The sequence below is a fragment of the Emys orbicularis genome, chromosome 5 (genome assembly GCF_028017835.1).
Source record: "Emys orbicularis isolate rEmyOrb1 chromosome 5, rEmyOrb1.hap1, whole genome shotgun sequence".
Taxonomy (NCBI): Eukaryota; Metazoa; Chordata; order Testudines; family Emydidae; genus Emys; species Emys orbicularis.
In genome coordinates, this window is record NC_088687.1 from 59,120,784 (window position 1) to 59,139,879 (window position 19,096).

Consider the following 19,096-nt stretch of genomic DNA (forward strand, 5'->3'; position numbering starts at 1 on the left):
GCTTCCCGCAGCTCCCACTGGCTGGGAACGGTGAACCACGGCCACTGGGAGCTGCCGGGGGCCATCCCTGCAGACAGCCAAAAGCAGAAGAAAAATAAATAAATTGTGCCCCGCAATCAGATTATTCTAATGGGCTGCATGCGGCCCGCTGGCCACAGGTTGCCCACCGCTGTCTTAGGATCTAGGATATTTCCCAGATTTGGGAGTTGAGCCCACAGTTTATTCTGGGGGGAGGAGTAAAAGTGCAACACTGACATGACTGGTGATGAACTAAGTGCAGAGATCCTCCTCTTCACTGACTCTCATAGGCTTTAAGATGGGAAGGGACAGCATGGGCCAATGTTTAGCCCTACACTACAGTGAATTCAATTTCTTTGCCTGTTATAGGACTTGGAGAGAGAGGTTCATAGAGTTTAGGGCCAAAAGGGACCATTATGATAATCTAGTGTCTGATCTCCTCTCTAACATAGGCCAAAGAACTCTGTCTCCAGGTAAACACAAAACAAAATAAACCACCATAATAAACTAATGATTGAAATACTGTCAAAGGCACTGCACTTGTAGCTGAAAACACTCCAATATGCTTCCCTTAACATCAGGATGGATGCACTGAGATACTGTACACATTATTTTAAAACAGAATATGTGATGAAGACAGAAAACTGAAACAAAAGAATAATAAAATCAAAATAAATAGGTTATGACTAAATATTGGCAATTTTTTCCACATAACATCCCTAAGATACAACCTTTCCTACCCATCCACAGAGCTAAAACTCTTCTCTAAGTTCTCATCTCGCACCTTTTCTCTGGCCTTGACAAATGCAATCTCACCCTTCAGAGCCATTAAAAATGCTGCTACTAAGATCATTATCCTAGCCCACTTCTTTGAGCATGTACCTCTGTCTTGGCCTCCTTCCACTGGCTCCCCCTTCGTTATCACATCAAACACAAGATGCTTGTGTTGAAACATTCACTTTCAAGGCTCTTCTGAGCCTATCCCTACCTTAACTATCATCTCTTATTCACTATCGCGATATTGATTCCTGCTTCCGATCAGCCCATGATGCCAGCCTACATCACTCATTTGTTACATTTTCAAAACACTTTTGAAAGAACTTTTGTGCTTTCTTCCATGCCATCCCTCATACTTGAGAGGAGTTCTCCATAAACATCTACAAAGCCACTTCATTATTCTCCTTCAACAACCTCCTTAAAACTCTTTTTCCATGATGCCTACAAAAAACAGGCTGCTGGTATGCTTAGACCACTATTCATGCTGACCAATACTATTTATTTTTTTGTACTCCCCTCTCTGTCTGTTACCATCTGTTGTCTCTCTTCTTATATTTAGATTGTAAGCTCTTTGGGGCACAGACCATCTTTATGTTCTGTGTTTGTACAGTGCCTAGCACAATGGGGTCCTGGGTCATATTGACTGTGCCTCCGAGGCACGATGGTAATAAAATAATATAAAATGCAAGGCCTTCAATATACTGGGCCTGACCCTATTGTTAGATCCAGTCCTGGGAGTAGTTTTTTTGAAGTCAATAGGATTAGTCATGAGTTCAACAGTGAGCACTATACCCGGTAGCAAGTGCATGTTCAGCTCCATTCATGCGATCACTGCAAAACATCCATACACGCTGCTCCATAAAAAAGTTGCATCACATTTTTTTTTTTCTGGAGAATATCTTTGTACTTTTCGTTCTTATTTCTTTCTCTGTAGGTATGTCTACACAGCAATCGGAAGTGCAGCTGCACCTTGGGTAGGCAAACCCGCACTAGCTTTCAGCATGTTAAAACAGCAGTGAAGACACGGCGGCGCAGACTAGCAACATAAGTACATAGCCAGGGTTCTGGACAGCTTGTACAGCATGCACTGGAGCCCACACCACTGCATCTAGATTAAAGCTAGCATGGGTATGCCTTGCTGCAATCACATGGGTATGCCTACCTGAGCTGCAATCTTAGGGATGTTATGCAGAAATTGCAGTGTTGACATAACCATGAGATGCCCACAGGTGTGCAAACCAGAGGGAAATTTTTATAAAAGGATAAAATATACAACTAACTATGTATAAGTATTAATCAAAAGCTGCCTGTCATAATTTAAAATTCAATTATTCAACCAGCCACATGTATAATAGATTGGGAATCTTTATAAAGTACAAAAACTTAACCAAATCATTTAGGCCCAATGTCTCTGAGTAGAAGTACAACTGGAGGAGTAAATGTTTTCGTACACTAGCAATCTACCTCTATGGATGTGATGACATTAGCATGTCAGTCTGGGACTATCACCAAAGTAGATTTTTCTAAAGTAATTGTAATAATCTGATCAAACATTTATGAAGAAAAAAAATGGAAAAAATAAAATGGGAGACAAGTTTTCTAAAAATAGCCTTATTTATGTATTGTTCACTAGTATTTAATTCACCATATCAGTGATTTTTCTGTTCTGAAAAATATTCATATTTTCCCTTAACTTACCATATCTTCACTTTACCATAAAAGATGCTCCTACTCCTACATTTCAAGCAGCTCTACAGTACTGTTTAACAGATTATAGTTATTGTTCCATTTTAGTGTTACTACCTGCTTCTTTTTCTTTTTTTAAACCTTAACCATAAGACATTTTCTAATTTCTTTTTGAAAAGGTATAATTATGCAACTGATCCAAAACCTTGTTAAACTAAACGCAACCAGTGCAAATAAAAATAAAATGCCAGTGCCTAGTTTAGTGATGGTTAAATGCTCCATGAATCCCATCCTCTAGTCTAACAATCCCAGACCTGATCAAATAACATAAAAATAATATGAGGTACATTAAATGTAAAAATAATGTTCTATGGCAGGCACCAAAGAGCAGCAACACCTTTAGCATTTTTGTCAGCCAGCTAGAGGACATCCATTAGGATAAACCCTGCTCGTTTTACTCACAGAGGTATTCCTACTGGTGGCACACAGCTTCTCTTTGAACTCCCTTCCTTACCTGCCTCAGAATGAAATACATGGTATCCAGTAGGAGCCCCTACAAAGCAGCAGCTGATCTTATGTTCTGGTAAATATACTTACTCTCCTCCCCACTCCCAATAAATATTGAGTTCCAAACCGGCAATGTGCACAAACTTATTAAACTTACTGTAAAGTAAGTGAAAATTTATTTGCTCCCTATTGAATGCAGTTATGTGTACAGTACTGCATGCAGAGATGGGATCACTATGACTATTAAGTTATTTTAGCAAGCCAAAGCTGAACTAGCACTTTTGCAACCAAATGTATCCCAAGAGCAAAGCTAGGATGTCCACATTCAGCAAAATACTTGATAATGAGTTAACAGTGACATGCATCACTGAAAAATGTTAAAAATAGGCCTGAAAGAATAAAAAAGGATCAAATATCACTGCTTATTTTTATTATTCATTTATGTTTTTCAAGCTCTATGTTTTATTTCCATTAGCACAATGAGTCTAAGAACAAGAATCTTATGCGTCTTTCATGTGTGCAGAAGCAGAAACTATATTTTCATCTGGGATCATGCCAGAATGCTAACTGAACTGGTTTGGTAGTTCCCACAAACATCTAGCAGCTTAGCTAAACTGACAGCCCATTTAACCAAGATATAAATCCTCTGTTTTTTCTCTCCAAGTATTTTTGTGTTTATTTTTCGTTTTCTTTCATGACAATATCACAAAAAGTGTGTTTCAATTTCATTTTCTTCCGTTATACCATCAAAACAAAAAATATTACTGCTTTATAGTCATGTTTACAGTGAAAAGAACTGTGTTTTTCATTTGGTTTCATGCCAGGACTCTAGCTCAACTGGTTTGGCAATTCCCACAGAAGCCAGCAGCCAACTACAAAAGATTCTGAGAACCTCTGAGAAGTAACTGCACTGAGTTTAATTTTTTTAAGGTGTGTTTCACACCTGTTCTTTAATTGGACTACCAAATATAAAGCTAATAAAGACAACTCAAAATTGGAGAGAAAATATACATCATAGCTTCTGCCCGTACCCAACAATGTCATAAAACTTAACATAGTCACAAGGCAGATCAGCAGGAATTCTGAATAAAGATAACTGCTAATCAAAAGCTCAAATCCTATAATTATTTTCTTTAGAAACATGTGTGTAATTCATATCATGAAATTCAACATCAGTATTCTAAGAGTGATTGGACACTTATGTGAATAATAGGAATATCAAAAGTTATAATAGTCTATGCAAAAAAAAAGTTTTGGAAAGGATATAAAACATCATGTTCTAGGGCTTAACCCAATCTCTAACTATTAAGGGTTAGGACAAGACTTTCACAATTCTGATCCTGTACCACAGTTCCTAAATTCTTATATTCTTAAGGCTTTCTGAAACAGATTAATAGTTGAAGAAAGGAGAAGTGTGGTGAAAGAGGCCTTGCAAATGGCTCTGGCTTTAACATCTTGAATGTTTTACGAAGATTTTTTTTGTTAGATCAGTATTTGTAGATGTCTAATATTCTTAGGCACCAGAATACAAAATTTAAAATAAAATACAAGGGGAAGTCTTGTGGAAAATCATATAATGTTGACTTTTTGAAGCTACAGACAGCACTACAGCAACAAGTAATCCGCACCTCTTGTTGAAAAAGAGGAAAATATGCAAAAGTATTGCTGCAGTACACAATAACATTTATATTCTACAATACTAGTCATCTCTGTAGTGGAGAAACATGGTAGAGATCATATCAGAAAAGTCATCTCTACTTGTTCAGCTAAAATGGATGTCCACTTACATAAAACTAAAACGGAGATAATCTACTGCTACTACCACTAATATATTTACAATGGAGAAATAAACAAAACTAAATGAGAGCCTGGTTAAAATCAATAGGACCAATCCTGAACTGATGGAAGTAAATGGTAAAACTTCAACTATAGGAGCAGGACTACGCCCACTATTCTAAGAGAGATGTTTGGAGAATTTGTAAAACCATGTGAAGACTTGGAATCTAGATGTGAGAATCCTTAAAGTAAGGGAGCCTGATGAGTTGGTAGGATATACAGAGGACTTAATCGTAAAGATGCTTAAATTAAGTATCAACATCTGCCTGGAAACAAGATACAGAATCCCTATGCAAGCTCTGGTGAAGAAGGAAAATGGAAACATTGTATTAAATCTGCTTTTAGCAGGTAGTATAAAATGCTGTTAGAGCAACAAGGCAGAGGATATTTCTCCCCCTTCCCCACCTCAGCCTTTTGACTCAGGCAAGAAGGATGGACCACATTTTCCTAAAATGAGTGTTTGGAGAGGCCAGCACTGAAGAGGGAGCTGGTACACAGATACCAGCCCCTCTCTTTTGAACCTGTGGAATGTTGGTGAAAAACTGGGTCCTGAAAGTTTGAAAGTTGTCTTCTTATGATCTGTAAAGCAGATAGTATAATTTTGGTGATAGATATGTTGTATTTCATATTGCTGAATGTTAATTTATGCAATATGAATTCTAATGAACTCTTATATATGCTTGAAATTAATAATTTTCATTTTCACCACTGACTTATCATATTTCAGGGAAACAAATGCTTGAAAACAGCATGCTACTACTATTGGATAATACCATACTCAAATATTGGACAGTATTAATATGATTAATTTGGTTGTGTTATAATGGTATAGTATTTTGTTTTTCTGTATTTCTTTAGTCCACAAATCTATAGATTACTTTTTTCTTTTCATGCTGAGACACATCTAAGTAACACAGGATCCCTTGTAATTTTCCCCTTCCCCTGCTTTTTGCCTTAAATAACCACAAAAATGTTTTCTAAAAAAACTGTAGTTACAATATAAGCACAAAATCAAATGCAGGAGCACCTGTAACAAGCAATGTTCCCCTTGCACAAGGGAAGAAGAATTTTTACATAAGTGATGTATTCAGAGAACAGCTTGGTTGCTGCCCATCACAAACTAATTATTGTTTGCACAGCTAATGACTAGTTAACGTTGCCAAAGTTAGAGCTCTATTTATCTTAGTTTAAATTCTGCTGGAATACAAGGACTAAGCTAATCATGGCTAGGAGAACTTTAGCCTCACCCAAATCCTGCAAAAAAAAAAAAAAAAAAAAAAAAAAAAACATGTTAGTCAACAGTGATGCACCATCACAGTCTTTTTGGAAAAAGGAGAGGGAGGAGCAAACAGCTTTACAGCCACACCCTGCCAGAAGTGTCAGCCTCTCTTCCTACAGCCCCACTTGTTAAGACTTCTTAAACAACTGCCTGACTTACATAATCAGCAGACCAACCAGATTTACTGCCACAAGAAACTTATGGGGATTTACCTGAGAAGCAGGCAATTGGGATAAGGAAAAGGGAGAGACTACAAGAGTAGTGTAGTGTGTCATTTCTCCCCCATGCACACACACTGAATGGAAGGCATGGAACAGAGGCTGCATATGGAGAAGAGAAGAACTTATCAGGAGAGGGACCAAAGAAAGGGGAAAACAAGAGGGAAGAGTACAGAACAGGTGAAAGATCGAAGATAGGCCACAAAAAATAACAAGGACAGAGAAGAGACAAGAAATACAGAATGAAGGGGAAGGGCATGCTGCTCTACTTTAGAAAAAGGTTTAAAGAAAGAGAAGGTGAAATACAAGACAAAGTGAACAGAACACAGAGAGAAAAGCCATGGGGGGGGGGGGGGGGGGAAAGGAAAAAGAAAAAGTGGAGTATATGTAAAAAAAGAAGGAAAAGCACAGAAGTAGAATTTAGGCACAGCTTCAGTGTGAGAGAAGGAAGGAAGGAGAGGAGTAGAAAATTATACCAATGTTGTGAGCCCAAAGGATTAGGATAATAGTGGAGTTGTCAACAGTGATTGTTAAATGAATATTACTAGATACACACTCTGGAACTGTGGTTCAACAATTCTGTAATTAAATAATTGGTGTTGTCTTGGTTTCTAGCTACTCTGGACTCTGTAGTTAAATAACGGGTGTCCTAGGTTTTAGATATTTTGTTTGACTAGCAGTTCTAGTTTATTTCTCTTTCTTTAAATAATCTTCACGTTTTTCTCAAGCAGATACAGAACAACTGTGTACTTGGGGGCAAATCCTGCCTTCTGTTACAATGCCTGAAAAAAATCACAAGAACAGATAGAGTTCCAATGTACAGGGAGAGGCTATGGAGAAGCTGCTTGAAAGAAATCTTCATCTCCTGCACTGTTGTTCAGTGTCAGCCTGCCTGTGGGGCCTATTTCCAAAGACTATTTTACAGGAATATTTAGGTTGCCAGAAAAAAAGTCTAATGCATTTGCTTACATTTTAGCAATCCTCAAAGTGATGATTAATTGACAAATAACAGCTTCATAGGATACTACTCCTCTGTGAGGGAACAACTTTTACCAAATGCCAATTAGAAGTTTCCTGGTAAAATCAAAATTAAAAAAGCTTTATCTAAAAAAGCTTAATGAGAAATAGCTAGAAGTCTGAAGATTCTGCCCACATATCATATCTTGGAAAAAACAGCAAAACAGACACATTGCAAATTTGCTAATATTTTTAGTATATGAAGTGTCTTTCTGTGAACTTTCATCAATAACAAGAGAGATGCATTGACTACATTTTAAAATGGCAATCCAATATGCAAAGAATTTAAAAATAACTGTCCAAGAAAGAAAATGTTATCTTTCCTGAAAGCCAGGCTTAATCATTCTTGTTCAGATGTTCATATAATTAATCTATTATTTATTCATTCATAAATTATGTCACATTTAGTGTTTTTGGAGTTTTGCATGGTATATTAAATTACACATGTTCATCAAATACAAGTCTTACAAAGAACTAGAAGCAAAACCCAAGTACTAGATTGCCATAAATTAGTCAACTACAATTCTAACGTTTACCATCCACTCCTATTTACAAGTGTACGCTACAGTGCTTCCTTGAGAAAATAAAACAGTAACTTGAAAAATCATTGCAGTACAGTAATTTGAGTTAAAAAAATGAAAGCAAAGTTAAGGTAACTTGAAATAATGCACATGTACTGCTAAGAAACAATGCATTAACAATATATTTTGGTTGTGACGTTAGTAGAAGGAGCTACTGCACTATTTAGATCAATTTAAAGTGTGCAAAACCCAAAGCAGCAATAAGAGCTCTCTCTCAGGAAAAAGAACAAAGGGCACCTTGTTATGGAGTTTCTAGTATCTTAGTTTCCCCAAAAGAGCAACCTCATAGATGGAGGAGGAGGGCATGGATTAGTTCATACAGTTAAGATGATTGATATCAAGATATAAAAAGACTACCTTTTGTCCCATGAAACTGAGTTTTTACGGGTTTTTTATGTCATTACTGATAGATAGCAGTTAATGGAGTTTTGATAGGTCACATAAACATTGGTATTTATGCTTTAACATTTTATATTTATACTTTTAGTTTATATACTATTGTAATGTATTTTCCTGTGCTGCAATAAGTCAAATAAAACTAGAGAAAGAAAATGTAAAGTGCAGAAGATAGTTTCCTCAAAATTAGTTTAAAAATGGATAATTTGCTCATCAGTTTAAGGTCAGATGTCAGCATTTCCCCAAAATCTTGAATTCCTGCCATCATTCCCTAAATACCTTCTTAACAGCTCCAGTAGCTAAATGTGTTTGTAATTATCTTCTGTTGTTTCTTCAAGAAGAGCTAAAACATCACAAATACTCATAGTAAATAGCTATAAATATCGTTATAACTTTCTGGGTAATCAAGTTCTGGATGCCTGAATTCCTGCTATTGAAGAAGTAGAGAGTCAGAATGATTTGGGGAGGAAGAGCATCTACTCACATGGAGTACACTAGAAAGCGAAGTAGCAAGAAAAGTTGTTCCAACAATGTAAACAAGATCCAGGGGGAAAGATTATGACTGGCAAAACGTGCCTCTAAAGGTTTGTACTATTATTATTATTGTTTTTGCTGATGATGAAAGAAGAAGGGCAAGCATAGGAAAAGGACCAAAGAATTTAGTTTACGTATCATCCAAGACGGGGGTGGCCAACCTGAGCCTGAGAAGGAGCCAGAATTTACCAACGTACATTGCCAAAGAGCCATAGTAATATGTCAGCAGCCCCCCATGAGCTTCCCCCCACCAGCTCCCAGTGCCTCCCACCCACCGGCAGCCCCGTCCGTCAGTGCCTTCCCCTCCCTCCCAGCACGTCCCAATCAGCTGTTTCGTGGCGTGCAGGAGGCTCTGGAGGGAAGGGGGAGGAGCAAGGGCACAGCAGGCTCAGGGGAGGGGGTGGGAAGGGGTGGAGTGGGGGCAGGGCCTGGGGCAGAGCCAGGGGTTGAGTAGTGAGCATCCCCCGGCACATTGGAAAGTTGGCACCTGTAGCTCCAGCCCCAGAGTCGGTGCCTATACAAGGAGCCACATATTAACTTCCGAAGAGTCGCAGGTGGCCCCAGAGCCACAGATTTGCCACCCCTGATCCAAGAGATGACCTCTCCAGCAACATAATGCCTCATAACGCAATACTGACCCACAAGTATTGAGTCAGAGGGGAAAATGTCACCTACTGAATTATCACTAAGAACTTCATGCAGCAACTTGGATTGGCTTGCAGATAGCTCTTCCAGGTCTGGGCAGAGGCTACTTAATTTATGAGCTCTGACAAGATCACAGCACAAGGTAGTGTGGTTGCAGGCTACAAAGATTCAAGATTATGTTACAAACAGAACAAGCCCTCCCAAATGACAACATTGAACATGACCATTGATTTTCCTGTTTCTTTTTTGTCAAAAAAATGTCTCAGATTTTAAAATTCAACACCATAACTTGTTTGATTTCTGTGAAACCTGAATGTGTTTACTGAGCTAAAACAGGTAATGTAATATACACATCATGTGAAGCACAACTAACGAGCATCTGAAAATTGGTAGATGTTAAAAACAACAAAACGGCCTAAAATTTAACAAAATATTTACAACTTTCTCATGGAACATAAGGTTGTTGCGTTTTTTAAACCATGCACTCTTATTGTGTCTTCTTTTTCAAATTAGACTAATTTGCATTTGGAAAATAGGGATAAACCTGATTCTAGTCAATTTTTCATTTCAGTTTGGAAATAAAAGATAGAGTAATTGAAAATTAAATTACCTAAATAAATCCAAATATAAATGACAAAAGTAAGGTGTTCATAATTCAGGTGAAATAGTATTCAGTAATATATTCAGGTACATTTTTGTGAAATTTAAAACTGTACATTACAAAAGGGCAAAAAAATGATTGCATATTTAGTTTCTGTAACTTTTTCCATTCTAACATATAGTTATGCTAATCAGATTAATTTGCATGATCAAATTAAACCACGAATACTTTGGAATAGCTAAGAAAGTTTTGTTTAATGAAAAAATAAAAAGGTTCAAATTAGAGGTTATTCTCTCTCTCTGACACACATGCACACACATGGACAGAATTAATTCCATATTGTATAGTTTAGGACTTGGAAAAAGCAGACAACTCTTGTGAAACATTTAGGCGGGATTATGGAAATTAAAGATAGAAAAGATGCAGTGGGCTAGCTAGTCCATCTCCCTGCTAACGCAGGATTGTTCCCTACAGCAACTAGATTTCCTAGTGTTTTGTGAAGTCTAAAGTTTTAAATGCATAATGGGGTTTTTACAACTTCCCTTGAGAGACCACTCCATGTATAATGGCGGGCTCTGATATGCAGACTAACTTTAGGTATAAATTCATGGTGGGATCAACACACATACTACGATGGAAATATACAGGCTTTTTGATCAAAATGAAATGTTTGCAGATAAATTTCTCCCAAAATGAAAAGTTTCAATGAAAAATACAAAAACTTTTCTTGGTTTTCAACTTAAAAAAAATTACGTTTCAGTTCTCCACCCATTTCTTTTTCTCCTTCTCCAAAAACTGAAAATATGTTTTCTTTTGAAATTTCCACAGAAAATAATTACCATTTTCCCACCAACCCTAATAAATACCTGTATGTCTTTTTTTTCCCAGTTAAAACTGAATGAAGTATTCAGAGAATTAATACAAAGCCAGCAGCACAAATATTTTTCATGCTGTTTGTTCAACATGCCTTAACCATGACCTGGAGATATTATTCTATGGGTAAAAAAAAAATTGTTCGATCTCCACGTACATTGGACTTTACAATCATACTTCTATGAAGGGTGACAATTCATGTCAAATGTAAGGATGATAATTTTGGGGAAAGGATAACACCTATGCACTAAGAACTGAATTGAGACCACACAGGCCACCATTTTAAATCCCTATCAATTTGAGTGTAATTTAGATCTGGAAAAAGTAGTGAAAGACTTATCATATTATCAATAACCTGATCCAATCTTTCTTTCAGATTATCTTGAATACATTAAGAATATTTCATTAAGTAGAGCTAAGAGAGTAACAGAATCCCATGGATGAAGTTATTCACAGATGTAAGTGAATACAAGTTCAGGGCCTAACTTACCTATGTATTCTTTATATAAGATTTGTAGTCTCCACAGCCAGAATGGTAAATCATCTAATTTGCAAATTGACAATCAATCCTATTTATCTTAAACATATTAACAATATTTCAGTAAGCCTTAAGACCATCAAATTCTTGTTGTTGCAAGGGACAAACCTCGGTAGACCTCAGCCTACCTTATAACTTTCTGATAGGATTCAAGGAAGAAAAGTATTCTGGGCCTGTACCATAGTACATTTAGGAAGAAAACTTCAGAACTTATTAAATCTATCTGGCCCATAATTAATTGAAAATTAATTACAGTATCTTGGAAAAAAGCATAGACTAAAAATGGGCCAGCATACATTTTTAATACAGTTGCTTCATCTGAATCTCTTCCAATAATTAAGTCTAACATACAGCATTAGAAGCAAAAAAAACCCCAAACAATGGGTACGGAAAAGGTTCACAGTAGTACTTGTTGCAGGGAGAGGGAGAGAAAGCGAGAGAGATTCTCTATGAAGGAGAGGGATGGACTATGTTAACATTTAGCTACTTTAACTTTTGTAGCAACTACTAATTATTGCCCCTTCTCATAAAATCAGACAGACCTATGGAGTAAATAACCTCACTGAAGAAATCATTATGTGGTGACTTCATGAATAATTGTCCAAAAGCTATCAGAGTACAAAAAGAGAATAGATGATGTTACAATTTTCATCATATATAATAAGGTGGTAAATGATAAAATAGCTATACTAACTTGGGTGAGTCTTCATGCAAAGATCTGTTGGTTTTTGTAAGCATTGTTTTAGATACATTTTTGTAAAAGGTGCCAAAACACGGCACAGGTGCTTTAACATAAATCAAAGGACTATATTTTTTAAAAATGTCTGAACACTATAAGGCAAAATGTCCATACTCAAAATACACACATAACAGTCTGTATTACTGTAAACCCAGAAAAAAAGACCAATGGTGTCAAAAAAGATCAGCAGAATACATGAGGATGAGCAAAGATGAGCAAAATAAAACTCACTGTATTTATTCCACAAAAATGTGGAATATTTACCCTGGATTTTCCATTATTCTGTCAATTTTGTTTGCTATTACAAAGTTTTCCATTACAGAGATGAAGAAAGAAGTAAGATGGTAGCTAACTATAAAATGTGATGTGCTTTAAAAAATTTTCTATTGAAGAAGAGTTTGAGTTCCCCTATTAAGTAAGAGTTTTCATTCTTTCATTCTGATCAACAGATCAGGAGGGATACAAAGGAGAGTCAATTTCTTTACAAACCCTAGGAAGAGGGATCCTTGTTCTCCAAAGCAATATTTGGGGACTACAATTTAGAATTTAAAGAAGTTTTCCTATAGGCCCTGTCCAAAACATACAACCTATTTGGTTAGAAAATAAGTTCCCTTGGAAGTCCAAGACAGCTTTGATTTAGTTTGTGTTTGGGGTTTATCTTTCCTTCAAATTAGATGGTGAGAAATTAAATTGAGTTTATTTCTCTGAGCAAGAAGAGCAGAGCCAATGGGAGAATCTCTTCCATTTCTGTAGATAAATAGTACAGGTTGCCCTCTTCCTACTATTCAGTTACACCTCTTTCAGAGGAGGCGGCATAAGGTGCATGCGCGGGCTGAACAGACACTCCTAGCGGAAAAATCTCTGATCAAGGGCTTGAGAGGCTCATCCGCTCATCTGAAATAGAGCAAACATGGGGACACTACTCGAAGAACTAATCGTTCCAATGCCAATTAGATCTTTACCTTGAGACAGCTATTTGAAAGCACTGCTGAATTTAATAAGCCATGTGCACCACTTTTTATAGACTTCTGTCAGGCCTCTGATTCAGTGCATTGAGCAAGTCTGTGGGATCTGATGATGCAACTTGACACTATCTTCCCAGGAATGCCATTGATAGAAGAGCTCTATAATAGAATGGAAAGCTGTGTTTGAGTAACAGATACACGGCATGGTTTCCTATCGCCACAGGAATTCATCAAGGCTGCATTCTTTCACCATCATAGTTTGATACTGGCATTGATTGGTTGATGGACAAGATTGAGGGGACAGCTCTTGCTGTTGCACTGAGCTGAACACCATACTGCTTCAAGATCTCAAATATGTCGATCATATTGTCTTGATGGCTCAGTTCAGTGAATCACTGCAGCTGATGGACGATCTGGTTTAACAAGAAGAGGTGCACACTGGTCTGCTTATTAATCCAGAGAAAACAAAGTCTCCGGCCATTACCATCAAGCAGCCTCCAGCTCCTGATTACAATCACCTCAGTGTCAACCTGTCAAGACAGAACATCGAGCAGCTGGCAACTGTCAAATATTTGGGCAATCATAGACAGTACAGGAGGATGCTCGAAAGATGCAGACACTAGTAAGGCAGCAATTTTGGGCCCTTCAGTTGCCTCTACAGGGACGCTGTGACACCAAAGTTGCTGTGAAGCTGCAGATCTATAGTACTACTGTTATATCATCTCTGTTGTATAGAATTGAAATGTGGGCACTGAGAAAGGCTGAAGAAGACTGGATTGATGTTTTCGATTCTCATCATCTACATCAGCTACTCCACATCAAGTGGCAGGAAAAGATCAGAAATGAGGATGTTGAAAGCAGAACCCACCAATCACCTCCATCAGAACAGGTTCAGTTTCAGTGGCTGTCTTGTATGGATATATTGCAATAGAAGACTAATGAATTCCAAAATATGTATACCAAAGAATGCCACTATACATCCAGTGATCACATGGACATCAACAGCTTCGGTAGTGTGATAAGATCACCAGTGACGGACATGCACTGAATATCCAGTCAAACCATCTTAAGGACCTAGCCAGAGATCGATGTGGGTGGCGCTCAATCTGCAAGGAGGCCAAGTCCCTTTGGGATTTGCCATGATGACGATGACAACAACATGATTTTCAGAATATTTGTGATAATTATATTATAAAGAAAAAGTTTTGAGTCCTGTTATTTGAATATGAATTAGGCAGCACTAATCTATCAATAGAAATGCATATTCAAACTACAGCAGACTTCAATCTTCACTAGAATGGACATTAACATTAAAGCTGAGAGATATCACTTTGCAAGAACTTGTCTTTTGTTAAGATATACAATGTTTTTAAATGATCTCAAGAACATTCCCCACCATCACCACAAAAAATCCCATACACAATTCTTGAAGCTTCCACACTCCTAGCTTTAGTGAAACTACTAAAATTACTGTCAGCATCAAACACACACTTTTCTTGTTCTGAGCCATAAAATACATATCTCCCAAAAACTGATTTAGAATGACAATAGGGTTTATTAGCTTTTGTGCACTTCTCTCAGTGTAAAGGTTTGAGATTATGCAGCTATGTATGTAAAAAGAAGCATGTTAAAATATTTTTGCCCAATAAAATTAAAATAATGAACTAAAAATGTTATGCTTACCTCCTAAATTCATTCCAGCTTGTAGACACTTCTGTAATCGGCAAGCCGGGCAGTTCTTCCTTCGAATCTTATCAATAATACAGTCATTTCTTCCTGCACATAGGTAATTGTGCTGCCCTGAATGAACCAAAAACAAAACAGAATGTTATTTGGATACCATATATATAAATATTTTCCATTCATTCTGCAATCATTTTGAGTTTCCCGTTAATGCACAGAATCTCTCTTCCCATTTTCTAGCTACCTTGGTGACCTATAATCAGTGGTGAGCTGGAGCCGGTTAGCACCGGTTCATGTGAACCGGTTGTTAAATTTTGAAGCGGTTTTAGAACCGCTTGTTAACCCGCTTCCCTGCGAGGAGGGGGGCTGCGGCTTTGATGGGCTCTTGCCAGGAAGTGTGTAATTCCTCCTCCGGCCGCCGGGGGTGCTGCGGTGCAGGAGCCATGTGGGCCGCCGCCTGGCCCTGTTGCTGTTGCTGCTGCTGCTCCCCCGACCCCTGGCCCTGGAGCTCCCGCTGCTGCCTGGTGGGTCCCCGGCTGCTCTGCTGGACCTGGGTTGTGTCCTGCTGCTCGGGATGCTCCGAGACGCTCTCCCCGTGAGTACCCACCACCCTACCCGCAGCCAGCCCCCGTCTCCAGCCAGCCCTGCACCCCCTGCCCATAGCCAGCCCCTGCCACACCCTCTGCCGCACCCCCTGCCCTGCCCGCAGCCAGCCCCTGCCGCACCCCCTGCCCTGCCTGCAGCCAGCCAGCCCCGCACTCCTTTGTCTCCAGCCCTGCCAACCCCTGTCGCACCCCCCTGCGGCCCTGCCTGAAGCCAGCCAGCCCCACACCCCGGTCTCCAGCCAGCATCGCACCCCCCTGCCCTGCCTGCAGCCAACCCCTACCTCCAGTCAGCCCCTGCCCTGCCTCCAGCCAACCCCGCACCCCCCCCCCGTCTCCAGCCAACCCCGCACCCTCCTGTCTCCAGCCAGTTCCGCATCCCCTGCCCTGCCCGCAGCCAGCCCCGCACCCCCTGCCTCCAGCTAGCCCTGCCCCACGTCCACTTGGTGCCCTGCAGTTCCCAGGGCAGTAACCCTGCACACCTGCTTCAATGAGGGGGGCAGGTAGCAGCTGGGACCCACACATGAGCACACCCTAGGGTGACCAGACAGCAAGTGTGAAAAATCGGGACGGGGGTGGGGGGTAATAGGAGCCTATATAAGAAAAAGACCCAGAAATCTGGACTGTCCCTATAAAATCGGGACATCTGGTCACCCTAGCACACCCCCAGGGAGTGGCGGGGACCCACACATGTGAAACGGAGCTCATTTCTAGTTCAGGCCCATCTTTTTAGAAAAGAACTTTAGGTAGGGTTAACATACATCCGTATTTTCCCAGACATGTCAGGCTTTTTGGTTCTTAAATCGCCATCCGGGAGGAATTTTTAAAATGTAAAAATTCCTCCCGGGAAAATACGGATGTATGGTAACCCTATTGGTACAAAAAATACATACTGTGGCACATCCCTTAAATCAGAACTCTTTATAGGGAACCGGTTGTTAAGATTTTGGCAGCTCATCACTGCCTATAATAGAACCTTCCCTCATGCTTCCAAAGCAAACAGAAACCACCCCACTACAGACCTTGCTACCGGAAGCAGGACCTTCAGTTTTAATGAGGAGATGAATATTTGCATCACTCATTAGATGGATCTCTTTTCTATCCCGTGAACAGGATTAAACTGCTTATTTAAAAATGGGTCTCAGATACACTGGGGTTGAGGTTTTTGTGAGCCCCTATAGTTGTATCATCATTACAAGTTATTTAAGACCCACAAGTACAAAGCTCTGTTCTGTACAAAAAATAAAGATATAGTCCCTGCCCCAAAGTGTTTACAATCTAAATTATCAACAGACAATACAGGGCAGATGTAAAATAAACTATCACAACAGAGTCCAATCTTTTTAAGCAGTTCAGAGTGTGTTTGTTTTAATCAGTTATCTTATATGTAGTTGATTATTTCTGAAAGCTTTGCAAATAAGGGTCTGATTCACCAATGCATTACTCCAATTTTATGCAGTTATGAATCAAGCCCAACAGATGGATTTGAATGGAGAGAGGGTAGATATTTGGTTCACAATGAATAAAAGAAAGGAAGTATAAGCAATGGAAGAAGGCATGAAGATGAGGGTGTGGGAAGGATACAAAAGGATATTCAGTTTTGCAGTTTGCGACAACTGTAGATAGTAGGGGAAAAGGAGGAAATAAGAGCAGAATTGCAGGCGGGGCAGTATCATGAAGAATTTTTTTAAATAAGCACAAGATGCTTAAATCTGATGTGGAAGGAAAGAGGACAGCAGCAAAGTGCTAGCATAACATGGTCAGAGTGATGTAAGAGAAGATCATTTTAGTTGCATCCTTTTATACAGACTAGACTGGATGGGGCATGATGCAATGTTGGGCACATCAGAAAAGGATGAGTTTGCAGCAGCTGTGGTAACAGATGTCATGTACACATATAAAGAGGTTTTGTGGCATGACTGGGGAGAGCTCAGAGAAGGGGTAGAGAAAGAAATGACAGGATTTGCCAAGAGCATGGATTCAGAAGAATAGACAAAAGTCAAATACAATACTGAGGTTGTCAGTTCGTGCAACAGACACAATAAAAACATTAGCAGTGAACTGTGAAGGAGAAGCATTTGGGAGAAAAGAGGACAAGTTCAGTTTTCACTTTATTGAGTTTGAGGTACCAGTGAAGATATCAGAGAGGCACGATGGCCGGGGGGTAAATGAGAGGAGAGAGGTAGTTTTGTGAGTTATCACCGTAGAAACGGTAACTGAAATATGGGAATGAATGAGGTTGTTCACAAAAAGAGTATAGAGGGTGAAGACGAAAGGCCAAGAACAGCACCGCAGGAAACACTGGCAGATTGTGGCGAAGGGATGAGGAACCACTCAGGCATTGTGGTAAAGTAGTGGTCAGAGAAGTATGAAGAAAACTAAGAGTCAAGAGAACTGACTGTAGCACTGAAACGATCGACTGTGGCAAAGGAAACAGCTAGATCAAGGAGGCCATTAGTGATGGCTAGGAAGAGCTCTATCTTGGTGTCAATAAAAGCACTTGGAGTGAAATGGAACAAGTAGCAACTGGATTGCAGAGGTCAAGAAGCTTGGAGGCAAAAGAAAGCAGGGACATGGGGCACTAATTAGATACGGATGTACAGCCACAGGAGATTTTCTTCCAAACAGGAGGTACAAAGTAGGTTAAAATGCCCAGGGAGCTGCTGATGGCAAGTGCCAGGATGCTCACCACAAGGCAGAATAACTTCCTGTGGAGACTCAAGGAAAATATGAGCACTCAACAGGGCACTTTGAACTAGGACTCAGGAGAACTGGGTTCTATTCCTGGCTATTCCACTGACCTGCTGTCTGACCTTGGACAAGACTTCTGTGACTCTGTTTTCCCTCATGCCCTATGTTTGTCTGGTCTACTTAGAATGTAAAGGCAGGGACCTTTTACATCCGTTCAGCACCTGGCACAGCAGGGACCCAGTCTCGCTTGGGGCTGCTAGACGCTGCTGTAAGACAACAAATAAATCGTAATAAAATGGTAAATTAAAAACCTAAAGTCCTATAAGTATGCCACCGGAAGGTTTTATAAGAACTCTGATCCCTGCAGCACAACTCCAACAAAAAGACTGGAACTTTGGGGTAGTCCATTCATGAATATGTGTCGAAGAAAGAAAACAAATTAAAGCAAGCTGGATAATATAATGAAACTAGGGCTGTAAAGCAATTAAAAAAATTAATCGCATGGTTAATCACACTGTTAAACAATAGTAGAATACCATTTATTTAAATATTTTTGGATGTTTTCTACATTTTCAAATATATTGATTTCAATTACAACACAAAATACAAAATGTATAGTTCTCACTTTATATTTATTTTTTATTACAAATATTTGCACTGTAAAAATCAAAAGAAACAGTATTTTTCAATTCACCTAATACAAGTACTGTAGTGCAATCTCTTTATCTTGAAAGTTAAACTTACAAATGTAGAATTATGTACAAAAAATAACTGCAGTCAAAAAAGAAAACAATTTAAAACTTTAGAGCCTACAAGTCCACTCAGTCCTACTTCTTGTTCAGCCAATCGCTCAGACAAACAAGTTTGTTTACATTTGCAGGAGATAATGCTGCCCTCTTCATGTTTACAA

At 39.1% G+C, this 19,096-nt stretch overlaps 1 protein-coding gene across 1 annotated transcript in view; it reads right to left on the minus strand.

The window, feature by feature from the left end:
• NR3C2 (nuclear receptor subfamily 3 group C member 2) overlaps positions 1 to 19,096 on the minus strand; it is a 273,186-nt gene that overhangs the window by 41,594 nt on the left and 212,496 nt on the right. Inside the window, exon 4 of the mRNA XM_065405555.1 lies at positions 14,894 to 15,010. Coding sequence (XP_065261627.1) covers positions 14,894 to 15,010 — 117 coding nt within the window. The remainder of the gene's footprint in view (positions 1 to 14,893; positions 15,011 to 19,096) is intronic.